Raw genomic sequence first — 20,482 nt, forward strand, 5'->3', positions numbered from 1 at the left:
TTTTCCTCAGCCCCATCGAGTTTGAAAAACTGTACTTGGTACAAAGATTGTTTAAGTGTAGATCATGAAATTCTATTGACACCTGATTTTCGCGAGATAAGCATTTGGTATTTTTACGTGAGATATATTTTCACAAACGTTGCTTATTGTTCTGTATAATCTTTAGTACTACAAACAAATGTGAGAATTAATATTTTGTGAGCAGGCAGTCTCTTGTAATTAGGCAAAAATAAAGTTCTCATGAATGAAAAGAAAATTACGGTACTCAGTACTTGACATCACTTTAGTTTGTTGAAAATGAATAGCCTTCAACTCAAGTGAGCTAAAATATTTACACAACGTTGCCAGTCATTTTCTCAAAGCTTTACAGGAATTTTTCCTTTTGACACTTCATTAGAAACATTTCATGCTATATATAAACCAGTTGTTACTTAATATTCTCAACTCTTTGGTCATATCTGGCTGGTAAGTCAAATTCGTGATCTTCAGCACAATGAAGCCAACAGAGAGAATATGACAAAAAAATTAATGAACCATATACAGTTAAACCTTGTTATTTTGAACTCAATGGGACTGAAAAATCTTTGAGATATCTGAGTACTCGAGATATCAAGTTTAAAATTACGCAAAAGTGATTGAGACTTCTATAGTCTATATGTCACTTCAACTTATCCATGGTACAGTGTATTTGAGAACTCAGTGTTTGAGATACTTAAGTTTAACTATATTTTATAGTTCTGGTGAAAAAGAGGGCAAATAAATTCATCTGAGGTGTAATAATCTTGAAATCATTCATAGAAAAAAAGGCAAAAATGTAGGGATAAATTTTAATTGGAAATTTACAACCCCAGTAAAAATTCCACATGCAAAATTGCATGTAGTGAAAGACACAACAATCCATTGAAAGTATCTTAACAAAAAATATAGTATTACATATTTTATAAAACACTTTGAGTGTATGTATGTCATTCTATAAGTCTTTATACACACTGTACAGTAAACTAAAAATAACAGAGAAACTCTCATCTTTTTCACACAAATCACACAAACTTTAAAACACAGTTTACTTGGCATTCAGAGTCTGGTAAATTCTTGAGGCCTGGTGTTTGATGTCTTCGTTTTTATGCTGACACAAAAGGAAGACCTTAGACTTAATGTGTCCAATGTTGTTCATGCCATACAGAGCCGAGTACATGGTCTCGGGGCTGGGGGCCTTGTCGTCGGGGGGTAGGGAGGAGGCAGACAGGTGGAACTCCTTCACTGTGTGAAGGATGTTGGCCAAAAACGTGGTCCACCGGAGAACCAGAGCCTCATCTGCCGTGGTTCTCAACAGGTCAAGTACACATGATGGTGCCTGAAATATATGACTTATTTTTAAACAATTAATTCTTCCTTTACTTTTTTTATGTGGGAGATATATGGGAATTAATATTATAACATCAAAGAACCTGCACTAGGTTTAAATCTTTATGCCCTGCCATGAATATGACAATCATATATTAGTAATTGTCATATCTATCTTCTACAAGGTTTAATTCTTTATGCCCCGCCATGAATATAGCCGGGGCATAGTGTTTGTCATATCTATCTTCTGTCCTCCCATCTGTTACAGTACTTCCTTCACACTTTGCATTTAGCTCAAAGAAACTGTTCAAGATATTTTTATCAAACTTCCTAAATGTATGTCGATACATATAAGCAAGAGTTATTCAACTGCATCACCTTTTTTCACCTAGACCTTCCTTATGACCTTGACCTCTCTTAAATTTGTGTTAAGCTCAATTTTAAAGAAACTATTCAAAATATTTTTTTTATCAGACTTCATATGCTGATACATATTGGTGATAGCTTTTCATCTGCATCAACATCAACTTTTTTTAACCCTTATCTTCTTCCCTATGACCTTACTATCTTGTGTTTTGCATTTTGCATGGTTTCAAAGAAATTATTCAAGATATTTTTATCTTAACACATACTGATATATTGGTGAGAACCATTTAACTGTTTCCAAAATATAAACTTGACCTTACATTTCTGTAATGTTTATGAACATTCTACTTATATATATTTATTTGCCTAAATTATTTATTACAGAGTAAGAGTTATCTTTCTTAATCAAATAGTTATCTGTTCTATAATTTCAAGAGTTATCTTTTTATTTGTAAATCCGGAGTTACTTTTTCTAAATTCCTCACTTCCTGTGTTAATTATCGGCAACAGGAGCAGCCGATCTATTAGTAGTTGACATGACTTGTGACGTGCAGGATATCTTGTATAGTTTGTGCATTTTCGTTTGCATTATTCAGGTAAGAATGCCAGATTGGTGGACTATACAACTAATTTATACCAAAATTACTTTAAAAATACTTTAATTCAATGTAAGACAGACTACTGAGCATCACTAATGTTAAGATGTAGCCGTGGAACTAATTTTAGAATCGTATACAGAAGCTCAAATCTGATTAGCCAAATTTTCATATTTATTCATAATCGAAAGGTCGCTCTGACGTGACCCCCAGTGGGATGTTGTTAGATGATTGAGAAGCGGTAGTGGATTCGGAACATCTAATTTTAATTAGAGACTTCTTTATGACCTTACGACTTTGCTATTTATTATTACAGTAGCAGTACAGTCAAATAATTAGCTTGAAAATGTGCAGCTAAACTGCAGCAAAAAGAACCATTACCTTAGCAGCCAGCATGTGTGGTACGAGTTCAGAGTTACAGGACAGGTTGACGAGGATCTTGGCTGCCTGTAGACGGATTCCTGCACTATTATCATCCAAGAAGTCGTAGAGTTTCTGAATGATTCGGGTGTAGTGGTTGTGGTGGTGGTCCATCACTGAGAGGTTAGTGAGGGCTTGAAGCGAGGACAGGCGCACTGATTCCCCTGTCTCCTCCTCCAGTGCTATGTCAACCAGCATCGGTACGCAGTCCTACAGAGATAAAAAAGTTACATCATGAATGTTCATCTAGAACCATAATGTTAGTAATTAAAAGGGTCCATATTTAGTGAAAAAATTAATTCAGGAGAGACAATTTCGTTTTTCATTTTAGCCTTTAGGGTTGAGGAATCATTTCTATTTGATTGAAAAATGCCATTCTAATGCTGCCGTTACTATCCATGGACTATGTGTTTTGTTTCCCTTTGCAGGCAACTGCATGAACTATATTATCATAAATAATACTAATATATGCAAATAAAAAGCTAACCACTCTTAGATTTATTTATATTATTAAATGATGCTGTAACAGGCGATACATGAGTTTCTTAACTGGAACACACTCATATTCATTTTTTGAATTTTTTCATGCTTTTTTTTTCTTTCCTCAGCTAGCACCTAGCCCTGGGATAAAAAATTCAAAGTTCAAATTTGTTCCACTTTTTCCAGAGATGCTTTATACCAAGACTGGCTGAAACTGATTCTGCCATTGCAAGGAAAAAGCTGAAAATGTTCAAAATCTTACAAACCATACACAACAATGAACAGAAACAAATCTATAGCATTTGTGACCCAGAAATAATTTCTTCATATACACATACATATAATAGAAGTTGTAAACCTTACCCTTGTTTAGATATGACCACACATTTTCTCCCTAAGATTCCCTCATCAATAATTAACACTCTGTGTATTGAACAGAACACTGTATTGAACTTCTGCATGCTACATATATACAAAAATCATTTCTTTGCGATGGTTGTTATTTAGTTTTTCTGTACATTAGCCTGAAGCTATCAACACAATCTGTAAATGCTAGTTTTCCTTCTTAGTATTTATTTGCCTACAGAATCTTTCACTGCAATCACTACTACACATCATGCACAATTTGCCATAGGAGTGATCTAATAATGAATTAAGCAATAAACACAACAATGAAGAATTCATAACACAAACAATAATATGACGTGTATTATGAAGTTCCTGACAGTAAAACAAAGAAATAACCTCGTTAAGGAGGGATAACAATAATATGACATGTATTATGAAGTTCCTGACAGTAAAACAAAGAAATAACCTTGTTAAGGAGGGATAACAATAATATGACGTGTATTATGAAGTTCCTGACAGTAAAACAAAGAAATAACCTCGTTAAGGAGGGATAACAATAATATGACATGTATTATGAAGTGCCTGACAGTAAAACAAAGAAATAACCTCGTTAAGGAGGGATAACAATAATATGACGTGTATTATGAAGTTCCTGACAGTAAAACAAAGAAATAACCTCGTAAAACATACTTAAGGGGGGATAACAAGGTAATGGGTTTGATAAGTGAAGAATAACATTAGAACCTTAACTGAATCAGATTGATAAGTTAAATATATATATACATATATATATATATATTTATATATATATATATATATATATATATATATATATATATATATATATATATATATATATATATATATATATATAATATTTGCGGTATAACTGTTTAATCAAAGTACTAAGAGTACAAAGTAAAGGTTACAGCCCCATATTTTTTTTTTTTGAAAATTGCTTAAAAGAATACCTATCAAATATGACTTCAGTAACTTATTTATTTAAACTAATGTTTGTTTTGATCAAAATGAAGATAGTTATTTAATAGTAAATGGATCTAAAACTTTATGATGAAATTTACCTTTCTTTCATGGTCAACTTTGGTTATCCAAAGTCACAGTATATGCAATTTTTCGATGGTCTGAATTTCAAGTTTAGGAGAGCTATTTAAATCAGCTGTGAGAAATGCTTTTTGTAGAAGTAGTGAAAGAGTATGTTGTGAATACATGGTTAGTATACATAGCTAAAAACCCCAGGCACAGATCCAGGAATTTACTTTCTCTGCAAATTCCAGGGGTGGCTCCGGACCCCTCCCGCCTCCTCTAGATCTGTGTATGAATCCAGAGATGTAACTTCTTAAGGAATGTTTTTAAGTTTTGTGTGAATTAAAAGTAGCAATAATATACTCAATATTTGAATTTCTTGCTGCCCTATATTGTTACATTTTTATTAACGTCTCTGTAGCCTCATTGTGACGTCACTTTAGCACGAGTTTCACCCTGTATATTTCTATGCGTGAGTATACACAAAAATGACTTTCAAATCAATTTCACAGTTGGCTTAGTAGAAAAACACAGCAAATGTAAATATCAAAAATTGTGCAGATCAAATTAGTAATACAAACAAGAGGCCCATGGGCCACAACGCTCACCTGAGTAATTTTGGCCTTGCTGTTTTTCACCTGATTCCCCCCCCCCTTGTAGTACCCCGCCCTACCCCCACTGGGGTCATGACTTGAACATTTAGAATCTACACTACCCCAGAATGCTTCCACATAAGTTTCAGCTTTTCCAGCCCAGTGGTTCTTGAGAGGAAGATTTTTAGATTTCCTATTGTGGCCCCGCCCTACCCCCGGGTCATGATTTGAACAATTTAGAATCTACACTACCCCAGGATGCTTCCACATAAGTTTCAGCTTTTCCAGCCCAGTGGTTCTTGAGAGGAAGATTTTCAAAGATTTTTACTACATATTTCAATATAAAACTTGGATTTCCTATTGTGGTCCCGCCCTACTCCCCGGAGTCATGATTTTAACAATTTAGAATCTACACTACCCCAGGATGCTTCCACATAAGTTTCAGCCTTTCTGGCCCAGTGGTTCTTGAGAAGAAGATTTTTTTAATGACCCCACCCAATTTTCGTCTTTTCTTGATTATCTCCCCTTTGAAGGGGGCTTGGCCCTTCATTTTAATAATTTAAACTCCCCTTCACCCAAAAATGCTTTGTACCAAGTTTTGTTAAAATTGGCCCAGTGGTTCTTGAGAAGAAGTTGAAAATATGAAAAGTTTACAGACGGACGGACGACGAACAATGGGTGATCAGAAAAGCTCACTTGAGCTTTCAGCTAAGGTGAGCTAATAAAAACAACAGTCAGTTGATGTGACTCTGTACCTCAAACTGTTTATGATTTTCTTCATTGGAGGAGAGATTGTTGATGGCAGTAGCCAGCAGATTCATGAACCTCTCTGACATATTGTTAGGTTTCTTCTTGGATTTTTCTGGATCCTCCTCACCGGCTGATGCATTCTGGGACATGTTCTCGAGATTCTGTACTTGTTGTCGCAACAACTGACTCAGCTGGGATAAACAACCATGTTCTCTTAAGAGATTCTGAAAAGAAAATGAAGGAAAGTGAAGTAAAACTATTGTGCAGTGATTTACAATATAATACGAAATAAGGGAAGTATGCTGTTCAGACCTGCAAAATTTTTTACTTGTGAAACAGATTTCTAAATCAAATGAGTTATAATTACAGCAACATTTGTAAGAGGGCAACAGAGCTCACCTGGTCATGTCACCTTAAGCTTGGGGGCTGTATCACAAATATCAAAATAGACTTCAAAGGCATCAAAACCTGGTAACACTGAACATGCTTGAAGTTTTCATTCAGGGTGCCCATTGAAAGTGAGCTGGGAAAGGGATGTGTCCTTAGTGGAACAATTTGTAATGAAAGATAGCCGAGTCACAATTAGAGAAATGGTTGAATATCTTAACAATAAAACAGCTCTTAATCCCCTAAAATTTCAGTTACTTTAGAATGTTAACAGATCAGATATGATAAAGAGAAGCACTTATACTTGATCCACATTTTGGATTCATGACACACCCATGACAGAGGAGTTGTGATGAACAACATTCTTGTACTGGGAAAAGAAATCCTAATCCACTCATCCTATTGCCAAGATTTGGCAATTTGTGAGGCTATTCTTGTTATAAAAAATAACATGAGGTAAAAAAAATAATATAAGACTCAGGAAAATCTGTAGGCTATTGTGAATTCAGTACTTCACAGAGCATATCACGTGACTGCCTGTGTTTCATGCATGGGCAGAACTGTGGCATATGTGAGGCCTAGTTCAAAAATGAATAAACATAGCAACCCAATTTGGTTTCTTTTATGGAAGTTATTCAATTACTGTGCAAACTTTTTGATCATCCCTCATATACAGTCAAATCTCGTTACTTTGAAATCAACGGAACTGAGACTAAACTTCGGGATATTTGAGGATTTGTGATAATGAGGCTAAAAGCATAAAGAAAAGTGGTTGGAACTGCCAAAGCACTTCAACATATACCTTGTATTAGAAATATCAGTTTTCTTAAAGCACAGTTCAACTGTATTCTACAGCATCAAAATATCAACTGCCTTTTTTTACTTAAATTAAATAAAATTGCAACTATAACCACAACCACCACCACCACCCTTCCCCGTTACTATGGCTTATCCCAGCTCATTGTGTCATGATTTGAACAAATTTTAATTTACCCTTAATCAGGAAGATTAATGCCTTAAATACATTGCATTTTTCTGGCCTTCTAGTTTTGGAGGATTTTTTTTTTGTATGGCCCACCCTTATTTTACTTCATTATTTCCATTTTAAAGGAAGCATTAGCTTTTCTTGAACATCCAAACCAATTTTTTAAGAAAGATGCAGCTATGGGAGAAGTTTGGTTTAAACTGGCTCTGTATGTCTGGAGAAGCCCAAAATCTGAAAAGTTCACAGCAAAGAACAGGCACTCAATCAAACTCTGACTATTTGCGCTTAATTCAGCTCAGGTAAGCAAATTATTCATGATATGCAGAAATCTTAACAGTACCATTTATGAATTTCTCATGTATTGCTAAATGATTCAGAATAAAAAAATATTAAAAAATTTAAAAATTTTAAAAGTTTTTCTTGTTTTATCAAGGGCTTTTTTTTTTCACCAGAAGATAAGGCCTAAATTTAATTCTAGTAACGTTATTAAAAGAAAAACAGAAAATAATAGCAGATTGAAAACATTATAATTGACTAGAAAATAAAACAAAAACCATTGCATTTCTCAAGTGTAAATAAGAAAAGTCTGAATACCTTATGTTAATCTAAAATCTCCGACACAATCTTACAAAATTATTCAACACCTTTTAAGTGATTAACACCACACTCCAGTAAAAACAGATCCCAGTGGCAATACGGCCAGAGAGAACAATCCAGGATAAATAATAGATCAGTTCTACCTTCTTCTTCTACCAATAACAGGCAGGTATTGATTGGACGATCAGCCCCCAGGTACTACCTAACCGACTGTCAGGGTAGTTTTACCTGTACATGTACTCAGAGCTGCACCCCACTATATAGGCTGCTGACAACACTTAGAGTCCACTGAAAACCCATGGCTAGCAAAGATGACAACACATATGCAAAAGAAAGTTGCCAAAATTAGTAGTTGTCACTAAATTCTACAAGATGGACTGACTTAAGTAAATGTTAGAAATTCAAAGTTTTCATCAAAAAATATACTGCCTTAATTCTTACTTCTATATACAAGTGTAAAAGGTAAGGAGAAAATGCAATGGAACAGATGAGGATTTGAACATGCGCCCCCTGAATCCACTAGTCTGGTGTTCTATCGACTGATCAATCTATCTGCCCCCACGATAGAACCTACCTGACCATCACATTTGTTAAACTGTCTTAATAGTTTACATTTCCTCAATACTTTGATTAACGAGCTAATTTACCATGTGAATTTATATTCTCTATTTAAACCATCTTCCTCTTTTGATGATGTGACCTTTGAGCAATTATCATAAACATCTTAAAAATCGACAGCAAATACATTCTAAAAATTTTTAATTAATATTTCTACCTTTGTCCTGAGAGCAGATAAATTTGTCCTGAGACCAAACTGTTACAGAGAAACAGATCCTGTCAAACTTATATTGACATAACATGACAAAGGAAAGAGTTTAACATGTTAAACGATCGAGAAGGTTCAAATCTAAAACATAATATATATAATTATATACTCTGCATCTGCAGAACTATGGACAAAATCGAGTCAATAAAGACTTGACCTGTCTCTCAGACAGATGGTAGCCAGCCATCTACAAAACTAGATAGAAAAATGACAGTCTAACAATAAAGACTTGACCTGTCTTCTAGACAGATGGTAGCCAGTCAAGTCATTCACTTGTTGGGGTTTTGTTTCTAAAGAAGACAGTCTTCTCTACAATCAATGTGCAGTGAACAAACATTGTAAATCAATACTGCACCACAACTTGTGACAATAAATCAATAAGAGCCCCACTCTTGCCTGTTGTTCTTCAAATTTTAAAATCTGATCAGGGTCTTTTTTTATCAGATAAATACACAGCAGGCAAAGCAAACATTTTTCTAAAATACTTCTTTACAATCAAATATTTTTATATATTTCAGCAGAAATTGGAAAACCACAGTTAAATTTTACCTCTGTCTAAAAAATTAAACAAATTGAGCTTGAGCTGTGATTCCACTCTCGTTTGTCTGTTGATTTGTACCACTCTGTCTTTGCTATTAGTTTTACATCAGCTCAGTAAAAAGGATTGGAAAACTAAGATTACACAGAGCTGCACTGGACTGCAGCAGGAGACAGCTGATCCAGATACACATGATATTTCTTTAACTTACTTTACACATGTCCACAATATGACTATATCTCATTTCATTGCAGGGCTCAACATTAAGGCATGTTCGAGCGACTCAGATTAGTAAAAGTTTGGTCTGGTCTAGTTAAAATATTTTGCGTCAAGATGGCCCTACTGGTCATGTATAACATAGAAACAAAACAAACAATTATTTGAGGATTTCTAAACAGTTGATTCAATCATATGTGCTTTCTTGTTTTATTGATGTGTTTGATCAGATTTCACTTTGAAATTTTTTGATCCCAATGAGAAATAATTGTGAAAAGATTTTATTTTGGAAAACCCAACTTGTTTTCTCTTGCCATAAAGTTTGCCATTGTTAAAAATTTATGCACTCTACATATCAATATTTCACCAATCTAATACGGTAACCATATTTGTTTTTATAGTAATTAAAGGTTAAACTCTACCCAGAGTTATTCTTCTGCTAGGTCATTTCATTACAATGTTGCCTAGGACTGAACTGAGTTGAAATATGATGCATTTCCCTTTCTGATATTTTTCTTGAATACAATAAAAAGAAATATATAATAAAAATTTACAACTTGACAAAAAAAAAAAACTTTGATAACCGTCAATATGTTTAACTGACTGTGATTTTTCATGTCAATATATCAGGTCATTGCAGGTCTAGTGAAGTTGAGGTCATGTCCGTTAAAATTTTTAGGTACTAGTCCAACTGGTCTAGTCTGTTTAAAAAGTTGATGTTGAGCCCTGCCATGGAAATGAGACAATCTCATCAGTAAATTCAGTCAGATGAGAATGAGAAGAATAAGATAAGTTGAAGTTTATTGATGACGAAATTCAGAATCTTAGAAAATATATGAAATGAAACAGATGAGTATTATACTCCTGCATGATTAGGCAGTGGCTAGTCTGGGTGTAATCTCAGCTGAGATTCAGCTTGGTTGAATATCTGGACTGACACTTTATCCAGCCAAGCCAAATCTCAGCCAACATTAGTCTGAGTGTAATCTCAGCTGAGATTAAGCTTGGCTGAATATCTGGAGTGACATCTTATCCAAAAAAGCCAAATCTCAGCCGAGATTAGTCAAGATGATAAAACCAGGCTTTTTCTTTATGTGACATAAGAGGTAAAAAAATTCATTTTTAAGTCATAAAATATTTTATTTTGAAAACCAAATCTAAGAAACAGAATCTTTTAAACTAAAACGTTTCTAAGGAAATAACCAGGAGAAACTGATATACAAAAAGGACTTGATTTATAAATCAAAGTTACTTTTATAACCATATCATTTTAAAGAATATTTCCTTAAGAAATAAACAAAAAAATTCTTTCCTTTCAACAATATGTGAATTTCAAAGTATTTTCATCATTTTATTTATATTAGTCTTTTGTCCATAAACTGTCATTGAGCAATTGTTGAGTGAAGAAGTTTCCTTAGTTTATTTGCATTTCATCATTTATTTAAACATTCTCTAGTGTATGACTTGTGCATCAATTTAGATTGAAGTTACAAAACAATAATTAACATGTAGCTGCTAGACCCTGTTCCAAAGAGCTAAATGTTTAAAACCCTACAGTCAACTAAAACTATAACATGAAATTCTTAATTGATTTCTAGATCTAAAAATTATTTAATCACTAATTTTGACCATGATATCAACATTCAGTCATTCACACTTCATGATCTCTAGTCAAAATAATCATAAAGATGAACATACCTGATTTCTTGTAAAAGTTGAGCATTTGTTAATACCCATCAATGCAGACAGCTGCAATGAAGGATCTGGGTGCGTAAGCACTGAGACCAATATGTCAGCATTCTCGGCTGACAGCATACCAGGCGAGTTCTGGGCAAGCAGCAAGGCATCTGTTATTTCTTCTGCGGAAAAATTCTTTGTTTTTGGTATGTGGACTTTGTCATATTTAAGGGACTGTGCTGGTACTCTTTGAGTAGGAGACAGAATTGGTCCGGAGGGCAAAGTTTCTGATTTTGTGACCCCACCTGGTGGTGAGGGAGAAGAGTTCGCATTTGGAGAGAGAACTGGTCCAACATCTTCTATCTTGGTTTGAACCTGAGACTGTTCACTGGGAGACATTTGTGTTGACTTTTGAAATGAGTTTGTAGATACTGTTGATTTTCCTGGACTTGCATTTAGAGATACTGTTTTTTCAGCCTCTGGTGGAGCTGTTTTTTCTAGTCTTTCACAAAGTGGAGAAGAGGCTTCATGCTGTTGTTCATTCTTCCTAGTTTTAGAATGATTTCCAGGACTTGACACAGAAGCAGAACTGACATTAGACATATTGTCTGCTTGGAGTGGTTTTTCTATGACTGGCTTAAATTCATCTTCTATTTTCCCTAGAGATTTAGGAACTGGTATTTTTGTTTTCTTTTCATCACCTGACTTTTTATTTGCTTCTGTCCCAGATTTTGAATCCTCAATTTTTGGTGAAGGTATTCTTGTTTCGTGTTCATCTACAGCTTTTGCTCTGATTGGAGGGGAAGATTTTTCTTCTTCTGTTTTCTGTCCCTTGGTTGTAGATGTATCGCATTTTGATTTAGAATCATCTGCCTTTTGAATATCATTTTGACTTTTCTTACTTGTTTCTGACATAAAAAAGAAAAAAGCTAAGAGGTAAAATATGCCCTTGAGAGTAGGGCATACTGGTATTATAAAAATCATTAAGACTAGAAAATAAATTGCAGAAAAGTCAGTCCAATAAAACTATCTAATGAGAATTAGCTTTTTAATTAATGATCTTTACTTGACTTAAATTGGGCCACAATGACACAATGCCCTTTTTGTCAGTTTTAATATTACCTTTTGCGTCCTCTTTCCCTTATTCTGTAATTTGTCTTGTATGACAAGATAATATAAAATCAAGGCTTCTTACCTGGTACGTTTTCTGGCTTTTTTCTCTGCTTGCGACTCAGATAAAACAGAATGCCGATCCCCAAAACTACAATAGCACCTGCCGCAATCCACTGCCCTCCGCGTGCCGACATGTTTCGTTTTCGTCTGCAATGTCGTAAAATTGTGAAGTAGCTCCTGTCTAAGATTTGCTATGTTTCGACCTCTAACATAAGATTCTAAAACAAAGACATTCGTTATAATAAAAACATATATTGAACATGTATTGAAGCACTTAAATTTCACATTACTCTCTTTTTTTGTTTAGCTCATGTCGTAAACTTTCATGTTTCAGTTTACGGTACCGCATGGTGTTTACATCCGGTGCATGTTGAAGGTGATTGTCAGATTGAACTGCAGCAAATTGCTGCAAAAGACTGTTAAAGGTTGTAAGACATCTCAGCGCAAAAATGGGTCTTATGCGGGGCCGTGCGCCCATCAGAAGGACCATGGATTATTTGAAGAAAGGAACTCTTTATATTAAACCGAATTTAAAAATTATGATGACAAATGTTATCCCAAACAACCCAGCCAGCTCTGGATTACAGTAAGTTGATAAACCATGTTAATTTACAACAAACTTGGTACACTGGTTTCCGATACGCTGTAGATGACTCCAATTGATTGTGAATCCCGCTTTGGTCCATCACATTTTTCTCCTCTCCTGTTACACTTGTTTCGTATACAAAAGGTCGCATGGAATTTGAATCTTCATCCTAGAAGAAAATAACAACAAATAATCGGTACATCGAATTACCGAAATGCCCTTGATTTACCGAAATGCCCCTGGAAACTACCGAAATGCCCCTGGAAACTACCGAAATGCCCCTAAAAAATATAAATATGTGGGATAATATGAAAGATTATGTGTTCAATATGTATAATTTATCTTGAAAAGAAAAATTAAAAAATATTTTAAATGTTGTTTTTATATTTTTTTTTATACAATACTATGTTCATCTAAGGAAGATAACTCTGTAACCTGTAGTTGATCGCTATTTCATCAGAATTTTACGATACTTACTTCTGTAAGTTTAGAAGTTTTGTTAGTTTATTTATTTTAAGAGAATAAGATAATTGCAATTTATTTATTTATTCTGTCAATTTCATACCGATCGTCGATGAAGCGATGAAGAAGAAAGCAGGGACCTATATTTATACTAGTATATACGGAGGTCCCTGAAGAAAGGACATTTATTGACTGACACTAAACAAATTCAAAAAATAATTTTTCTACACTGACGGTTTAGTTTTATCCTAAAGTAATCGATGTCAGTTTGTGGCAAGCGTACACTTGAACAACAATCTTCGGATATTTAATCATTTTACGAAAGAGGGTAGCCTTTTTTTTCCCTCAGTTGTGTAGCATTATTTTGTTGTTGTTTTTTTTAAATATCATTGAAAAAAAATAGTCTGAATGTGGACGCTTTTCAAGCTTAAGAATATCAGATACTCAGAAAAAATGTGATAAAATTTTGTCGAACAGTTCTTAAACATTATTTATCACGAAGTTATTCTATGCCGGCCGTTTTTTTTTTATTTATTTATTTTATTTTATTTATTTATTTTTCTTTTTTTCCCACCAATTCTATACTTTATATTGAAATCAAACATGAAAAAATTGAAATCCCTAAAAAATTTCCTTATATATTTCTTGTGTTTTCCCAGACCGTTTCACGTGGAGGTACCGCCATGCATTCACGATGTCCCGCAACGCTTCCCACTAAGAATAAATCGTAAATGGTAGTATAATATTTTTATTACGATATTATCTGCGATAGATTTAAATTAATTTATTCACTAACAACTCAATTAACTAGAATCATTGCATGTACGTGTTGCACACCTGCAGAGAACATTTTGTGTGAATTTACGGCACGTGGTATATGATGCAATAGCTGTCAATTTTATGCATTATTGTAATTATTAACTATTCAGCTTTCACTTTTAGATAATGACTTTTTTCACAAGAAAAAAAAAAACCTTTTGGACAAACAGTGTGCGAATTTTCAAAACTCTACGGGTCGTTCTTTTAAGAAGAGTATATAAATTGTCAAACAAATACAATATTTATTATGTACAATATATAACTTACATACTTTGGGGGGCAATATTTTAGTAAAATTAACACGCCCAATAAAAATTATTTATTCTGCGAACTTTGTCTGTATGTACTTTATATACAATGACAAAAATTAAGATTGATACAAAGCATCAAATCGACCGCAAAAAAATTATTTCCGTGCACAAGATAAATGATTTTCTTAAAAACGCAGAAAATCTATACTAGTGAATGTTTTGATGATCTCAGAAAATAAGGACGTAAACTCTCTCTTTCATGACTTATGCCCTAAATCTTTCTTACGTGCTAATCCAGGATGATTTCTGCAGATTTTGCTGCAAAATGAGGTGAAAGTCTAAGAAAAAAAGGAATGCCGTTGTGTCATTGGCAGTTAAAGCATTTTGAAAGCAATCTCAACTCAGACGAAACAAGAACAAAATAAGGATATACAACATGAATTCAAAAATAGTGACTTCAAATATATACTTTAGCACCATAATTTTATCAAGGATATTTCAGTGCGTTTTGGAAAAAAAAGAATTATAGACAAATATGGTATCGTTAACATTTACAACAATTTCTATTTATATGTACCTGCGGATGAGCTGCGGTCCTAATAAAGGCAGTGTTGCGGAATTAAGTTATAATACTTTTAATTATTAAAATAAACATGAAATTGACATATTTTCGTTTTCTGTCGTTGTGTATAAAAACAAATACTAGTATAGACTTTTGAAATCTGGAACGAATTTAGCATTAATTATTTTCGGGGAAATTCTTAACGGAAGTTATTCGTTACGGGAATTAATTTCAACAATAAAAAATTATAATTCTTTGCAATAGATACATCAACGTTTGTTTTAAGATGTGAATTAGATGTATTAATTGTTTCGTCTTGAAATTTGTGAATGAGAAAATCGACATGAAGATTTGCAGTGGAATACATGTACGTTTTACAAATGTTCATGTTGTAACACCAAATGCATGTATGGTTAAATATATTATATACAAAATTTCATGCTTATGTTGAGAATGAGAGTTGAAATCGATCTTTTTAATGAGGATGTTATAATAGTAAATTTGTCAGCGACAAAAAAAAAAAAAATTGTTATTCGGTCAAGTTTAGAAATGCTTTTTATATCACACTTTCGTTTTTTTGAGTGGTGGAATGAAATTGTCAGTATTGTTTGTCGTCATTGTATAATCATTACGAATTTTTTGGTCAAATAACAATACAAATTATTAATCTTTACAAAAAAATAAATTAAAGTAAATAATTTCATGAAACACACACAAAAAGAAAGAAAGAAAAAAAAGAAGAAAACATGGAATCAATAACAATATTGCAAGAGTTATCGTTCTTTGAAATCGCGATGTTGAGCAAAATAAACACCGTTTTTGTACTTATGTTAAAATTACGGCATATTTTGAATAAAAATTTAACATATTTTACAATAAAATGTATTCAAGAACATAACTAAAGGGGCATTTCGGTAGTTTTTAGGGGCATTTCGGTAATTTCCAGGGGCATTTCGGTAAATCGGGGGCATTTCGGTAATTCGGGTTACCCACAAATAATATGTTGAGGGTGCGACCGTTAGGGCGAGCGCAAATACATTTCAGTTTTAATTTAGATCGGGCTCGTCAAACTGCACGTGATATTTGCTACGTCTAGACTCTGACGTCATATGACGTCGTATGTATACTGCATTACCAAAACAGAGCCTGATCAGTGCTAATTTTAATCAACAACATTTAATCTACTATTTATCTGCTATATATCCATTAAATCAAGGTGATTTTATTTTTTGTTAAATTTTTTTGCTACCGCGAGAACGTAATTTGCGTCGAGATGCAATTTGCTAAGCATTATGGGACCACAGGTAACTGCGGAAAAAAATTCATTTGGATCAATGTGCAAAGTCCGAATTTTCTCTTCGCCCAGGCGTTGCTTTAAGAGCTCGCAGTGACGAGCGGCGCTTCGCACCGCTCGCTGCGCTCACTATTACGTTCAAGTCTAGAAAAATTGAATTTTATAGCAATAAGTGCCCACCATACTAGTAAAGTAATGAGGAGCTCATGTTTAACGGGATTTTATGGGGATAAATATTGATGAAGATCCAAAGAGCGATTGAAAGTTAACTTATCAAGATTTAAACCACTGGATCAAATAGAATTTTTATCCAACAAGACACAATATATTTTTTTTGATCGATTGAGCAAGACGTTCGGCCATTACGGACAACTATGGGTATCGTTTTTACAAAGTTACGGAGAAATTGCACATAGAAAATCGACCGAACTATGTTTATTGTGTGAGGAACATGTTCACTAAAATTCACCGATGCCTAAGCAAATGCGCTTTTGCATTAGTTTAATAAAAATTGGAGTAGAATAAAAAAGACCACCATTTGGTCAGTAAAATTCATCTCTGATATAGGAGATTGACCACCAAACAGGAGTTTAATGACCATTTGGTAGGCTATGCCCAACCTTAGAGCTTAATATGTTGACGGTGCGACCGTTAGGGCAAGCGCAGATTCCTATGCAGTTTTAATTTCCATCGTCTCTTCAAACCGCACGTGACATTTGGACTTTGACGTCACATGTCGCCGTATTTAAGTTGCATTACCAAATCGAAACCTGAACAGTGCTAGTTTTAATGAGGAATGCTTAATTTACTGTTTTTTTTCTGCAATATCCATTAAATCAATGCAATGTGATTTTATTTTTTGTTGAACTTTTGTTGCTACCGCCAGAACGTAGTTTGTGGCGAGATGCAATTAGAAAAGCATTATGGGACCACAGGTTACTGCGGAAAAAAAAATTGTTTGGATCAGTGTGCAAAGTCCGAATTTTCTCTTCACCCAGGCATTGCTTTAAGAGCTCGCAGTGACGAGCGGCGCTTTGCGCCGGTCGCTGTGCTCGCTGCTACAAAAGAATTACTTGGTATGTATTCATGATATTAAGTGATATTGTAAGTGATCTTTCCTTTCAGAGAATTCATATTCTGGCATTTACCACAGTTACGCTACAAGAATCCAGGGGTGCAGTTCCTGACATTCCGATGTATAGCACCAACACCTTATATACAGTTCATTAATGGTTAGTAATTAGATTAATCGCATAATTCATACATGCAATTCATTAATGGTAAGTTAGTAAATCATTAATTTTAATGCTAAATACAAAAATAACAGTTTCTCAAATCAAAAACATTTTTGAAAACTATGCATCTAAGTCAGTATTGCTATTGCTGATTTTGTTCAATATTCCAAGATATCCATTCATAAAATAATGTGTTTATAACTATTATGGTTTTAGATGTACTGTAAATGTGAGGGGCTTAATTGACGTCAAATATAAATGTCAGAAAATCTTATTTCCAACCTTCAATTTTTGCGTAGAGGACTGAGTTTTGAGTTATTTCCAAGACTGAAAAAGAGAACAAATTTCTCTTTTATTTCCAGTATATGTAATTCCAGTCAGCCTGCAAATACAAGACTAGAAACATTTAAAGAATTGTAGGGAAATTGTAGATTACAAAATAATGGACTAGAGGTCTTGAAAGTTTTTCAGTGCATCTCATGCAATTTTTTTAACATATTGTTTACGATGTAAATAGTACACATATTTTAATGTGACCTAAATTGAGGTGTTCTTTTGGTCTCTTTATTTTTTAGCACATGGCGAATCCATTGCAATGGACTGCTACCAACAAAGTAAAGAAGATGTCCATGATGAATTCCTTCAGACATTTTGTTACACAGATATAGAAATGATGTAGGTATTCTTAATTCACACCCAAGCACAGTTGATTCTGTATATGTACGCCAAGGAAATTTTTATTGATTTTCAATTAGTTAAAATCTGCAAAAACATCAATAAAACACAAGTTTCTAAAGCATAGCAAATTCATTGTACTGGTATATTACACAAAAATATATGTTTTTTTACAGGACAAAGATCCGAAACCAACAATTATATGGTGTAGACATTAAAACCAGGCGTCCAGAACTGTTTGGTCCTGATTACAGGAGGCACTGTATCTGTGTAGTGGCCGGGCAGGTGCCCTGTCCAGCTTACGAAAAACTCCCCAAAGAAATGAGGGGGAAATTCAGTCCTCTAAATGCTAGGAATAAATGGCGGAAAGCTGAAGAGGAAGTGTTAGGGAGGGAGCAGGAAACAGAAGTGTGAGGGGGGATCTACTGAACTGGGGGGGGGGGGGCATGATGACTGAAGTGTGATGGATTTTACTGCACTAAGGATACGGAGGGAGGATGATGGGGGGGGGGGGGGGGGGGCATGGTGTCAAAAGTGTGATGGATTCTACTGCACTAAGGATATTGAGGGAGGAAGAGAGTGGGGGGGGGGGGTATCAAAATTGTGATGGATTGTCCTTTGATAGAGAGAGTGGGGATGGTGACTGCATGTGATAAATGAGGACTGAAAATATAGAAGTGAAAACAAAGAATCTGTGTACATTGTATTTGGTGAATTTTAACCATGAGTGGATATGTTTTCAAATGTTAATTGTACATATTGTTTGATACACATATTTGATGTGTTAAAATGTACTTGTATGAATGTTGTGAGTATTAATGATTGTAATATTTCTATGAATGAATAAAAGAACTTGCATATATCATTCAAAGTCATATTCTATTTTAGCAATTCACCTTAGTATCATGAGGATTGTGTTTGGATTTTAAAGGCAGTTTTGAAATAAATCATGGGCAGTGAGAAGTGGTATTACTTAATCGGGCTGGGTATCGACTGGGAATTTCGTATTGCAATATATTGTGATATTTTAAACTGTATTGTGATATGTATTGCAATATTTTTAATAACAGTTAAAATGCTCTTTTGTTATTTTATTAACCTCCATTTATAATTAGAGTTAATAAAACTATGTATGTATTATAAATATGTTATAACAAAAAAAAGTTATTGTCGATTTCACTTCAGTTTTGCAACGAAATACAATCATACAACAGCAACCTTATTGTTTGGCATGATTGAAAGCGTTTCTGGCATCTTAAATTTCATATTTTACTTTAGAAATCCCAAGCCCAAGCATTTTACCAATATACTGGTACTGGAAAAATGTATCGCAATACAATATTTTTTGTTACCAAATCGCAATATACTGGAAAATCGATATTATAGTGCAGCCCTATTAATCATGGGCTGTGAGAAGCAGTATTACTTAATCATGGGCTGTGAGATGTGGTATTACTTAATCATGGGCTGTGAGATGTGGTATTACTTAATCATGGGCTGTGAGAAGTGGTATTACTTAATCATGGGCTGTGAGAAGTGGTACTACTTAATCATGGGCTGTGGGATGTGGTATTACTTAATCATGGGCTGTGAGAAGTGGTATTACTTAATCATGGGCTGTAAGAAGTGGTATTACTTTATCATGGGTGGTGAGAAGTGGTATTACTTAATCATGGGACGTGAGAAGTGGTATTACTTAATCATGATCTGTGAGAAGCTGTATTACTTAATCATGGGCCATTAGAAGTTGTATTACTTAATCATGGGCTTCTCAAGAACCACTGGGCCAATTTTAACCGAAGTTGGTTAAGCATTACAAAGCATCCTTGGGTTAAGGGGAAGTTAAATTGTTAATGTGAAGGGCCAAGCCCCCTTACAAGGGGAGATAATTAAGAAAAGGCAAAAATAAGATGGGGTCATTTAAAAAAATCTTCTCAAGAACCATTTGGCCAGAAATGCTGAAACTTATGTGAAAGCATCCTGCTGTAGTGTAGCTTCTAAATTGTTAAAATCATGACCCCCTGGGGTAGGACGGGACCACAATAGGGAATCCAAGTTTTACATTGAAATATATAGGAATTTTGTTTTTAAATCTTCTCAAGAACCAATGTGCCAGAATAGCTGAAACTTATAAGGAAGCATGTTGGTGTAATGTAGATTTTAAATTGTTAAAATCATGACCCCCAGGAGTAGGGCAGGGTCACAATAGGGAATCCAAGTTTTTTTTACATTGATTCAGAAATATATAGAAAAATAAC

General features: G+C 34.2%; 2 protein-coding genes across 2 annotated transcripts; one reads left to right on the plus strand and one right to left on the minus strand.

The window, feature by feature from the left end:
• Nucleotides 1-813: 813 nt before the first annotated feature.
• Nucleotides 814-12,481, minus strand: LOC133203773 (uncharacterized). The gene is made up of 5 exons (XM_061339561.1): nucleotides 12,363-12,481; nucleotides 11,189-12,075; nucleotides 5,947-6,165; nucleotides 2,688-2,936; nucleotides 814-1,354 (listed from the first exon to the last, which is right to left on the minus strand). The coding sequence occupies exons 1-5, from the start codon at nucleotides 12,472-12,474 to the stop codon at nucleotides 1,064-1,066; spliced, it is 1,758 nt and encodes a 585-aa protein (XP_061195545.1). The 5' UTR covers nucleotides 12,475-12,481; the 3' UTR covers nucleotides 814-1,063.
• Nucleotides 12,482-12,718: 237 nt separating this feature from the next.
• Nucleotides 12,719-18,654, plus strand: LOC133203774 (small ribosomal subunit protein mS25-like). Its single transcript, XM_061339562.1, has 4 exons — nucleotides 12,719-12,926; nucleotides 17,440-17,546; nucleotides 18,125-18,224; nucleotides 18,401-18,654. The coding sequence occupies exons 1-4, from the start codon at nucleotides 12,790-12,792 to the stop codon at nucleotides 18,636-18,638; spliced, it is 582 nt and encodes a 193-aa protein (XP_061195546.1). The 5' UTR covers nucleotides 12,719-12,789; the 3' UTR covers nucleotides 18,639-18,654.
• The last annotated feature ends 1,828 nt before the right edge of the window (nucleotides 18,655-20,482 follow it).

Source organism: Saccostrea echinata, unplaced genomic scaffold (genome assembly GCF_033153115.1).
Source record: "Saccostrea echinata isolate AGI-Se365-2 ecotype Australia unplaced genomic scaffold, CSIRO_AGI_Sech_v1 ptg000051l, whole genome shotgun sequence".
Taxonomy (NCBI): Eukaryota; Metazoa; Mollusca; class Bivalvia; order Ostreida; family Ostreidae; genus Saccostrea; species Saccostrea echinata.

Coding starts and splice junctions, on each gene's coding strand:
- LOC133203773 (XM_061339561.1), bottom strand. CDS start 12,474: ATGTCGGCACGCGGAGGGCAGTGGATTGCGGCAGGTGCTATTGTAGTT. Junction 12,076..12,362: donor AAAGCCAGAAAACGTACCAG/GTAAGAAGCCTT, acceptor TTTTTATGTCAG/AAACAAGTAAGAAAAGTCAA. Junction 6,166..11,188: donor CAACTTTTACAAGAAATCAG/GTATGTTCATCT, acceptor TTTTCTTTTCAG/AATCTCTTAAGAGAACATGG.
- LOC133203774 (XM_061339562.1), top strand. CDS start 12,790: ATGGGTCTTATGCGGGGCCGTGCGCCCATCAGAAGGACCATGGATTAT. Junction 12,927..17,439: donor CCAGCCAGCTCTGGATTACA/GTAAGTTGATAA, acceptor CTTTCCTTTCAG/AGAATTCATATTCTGGCATT. Junction 17,547..18,124: donor TTATATACAGTTCATTAATG/GTTAGTAATTAG, acceptor TTTATTTTTTAG/CACATGGCGAATCCATTGCA.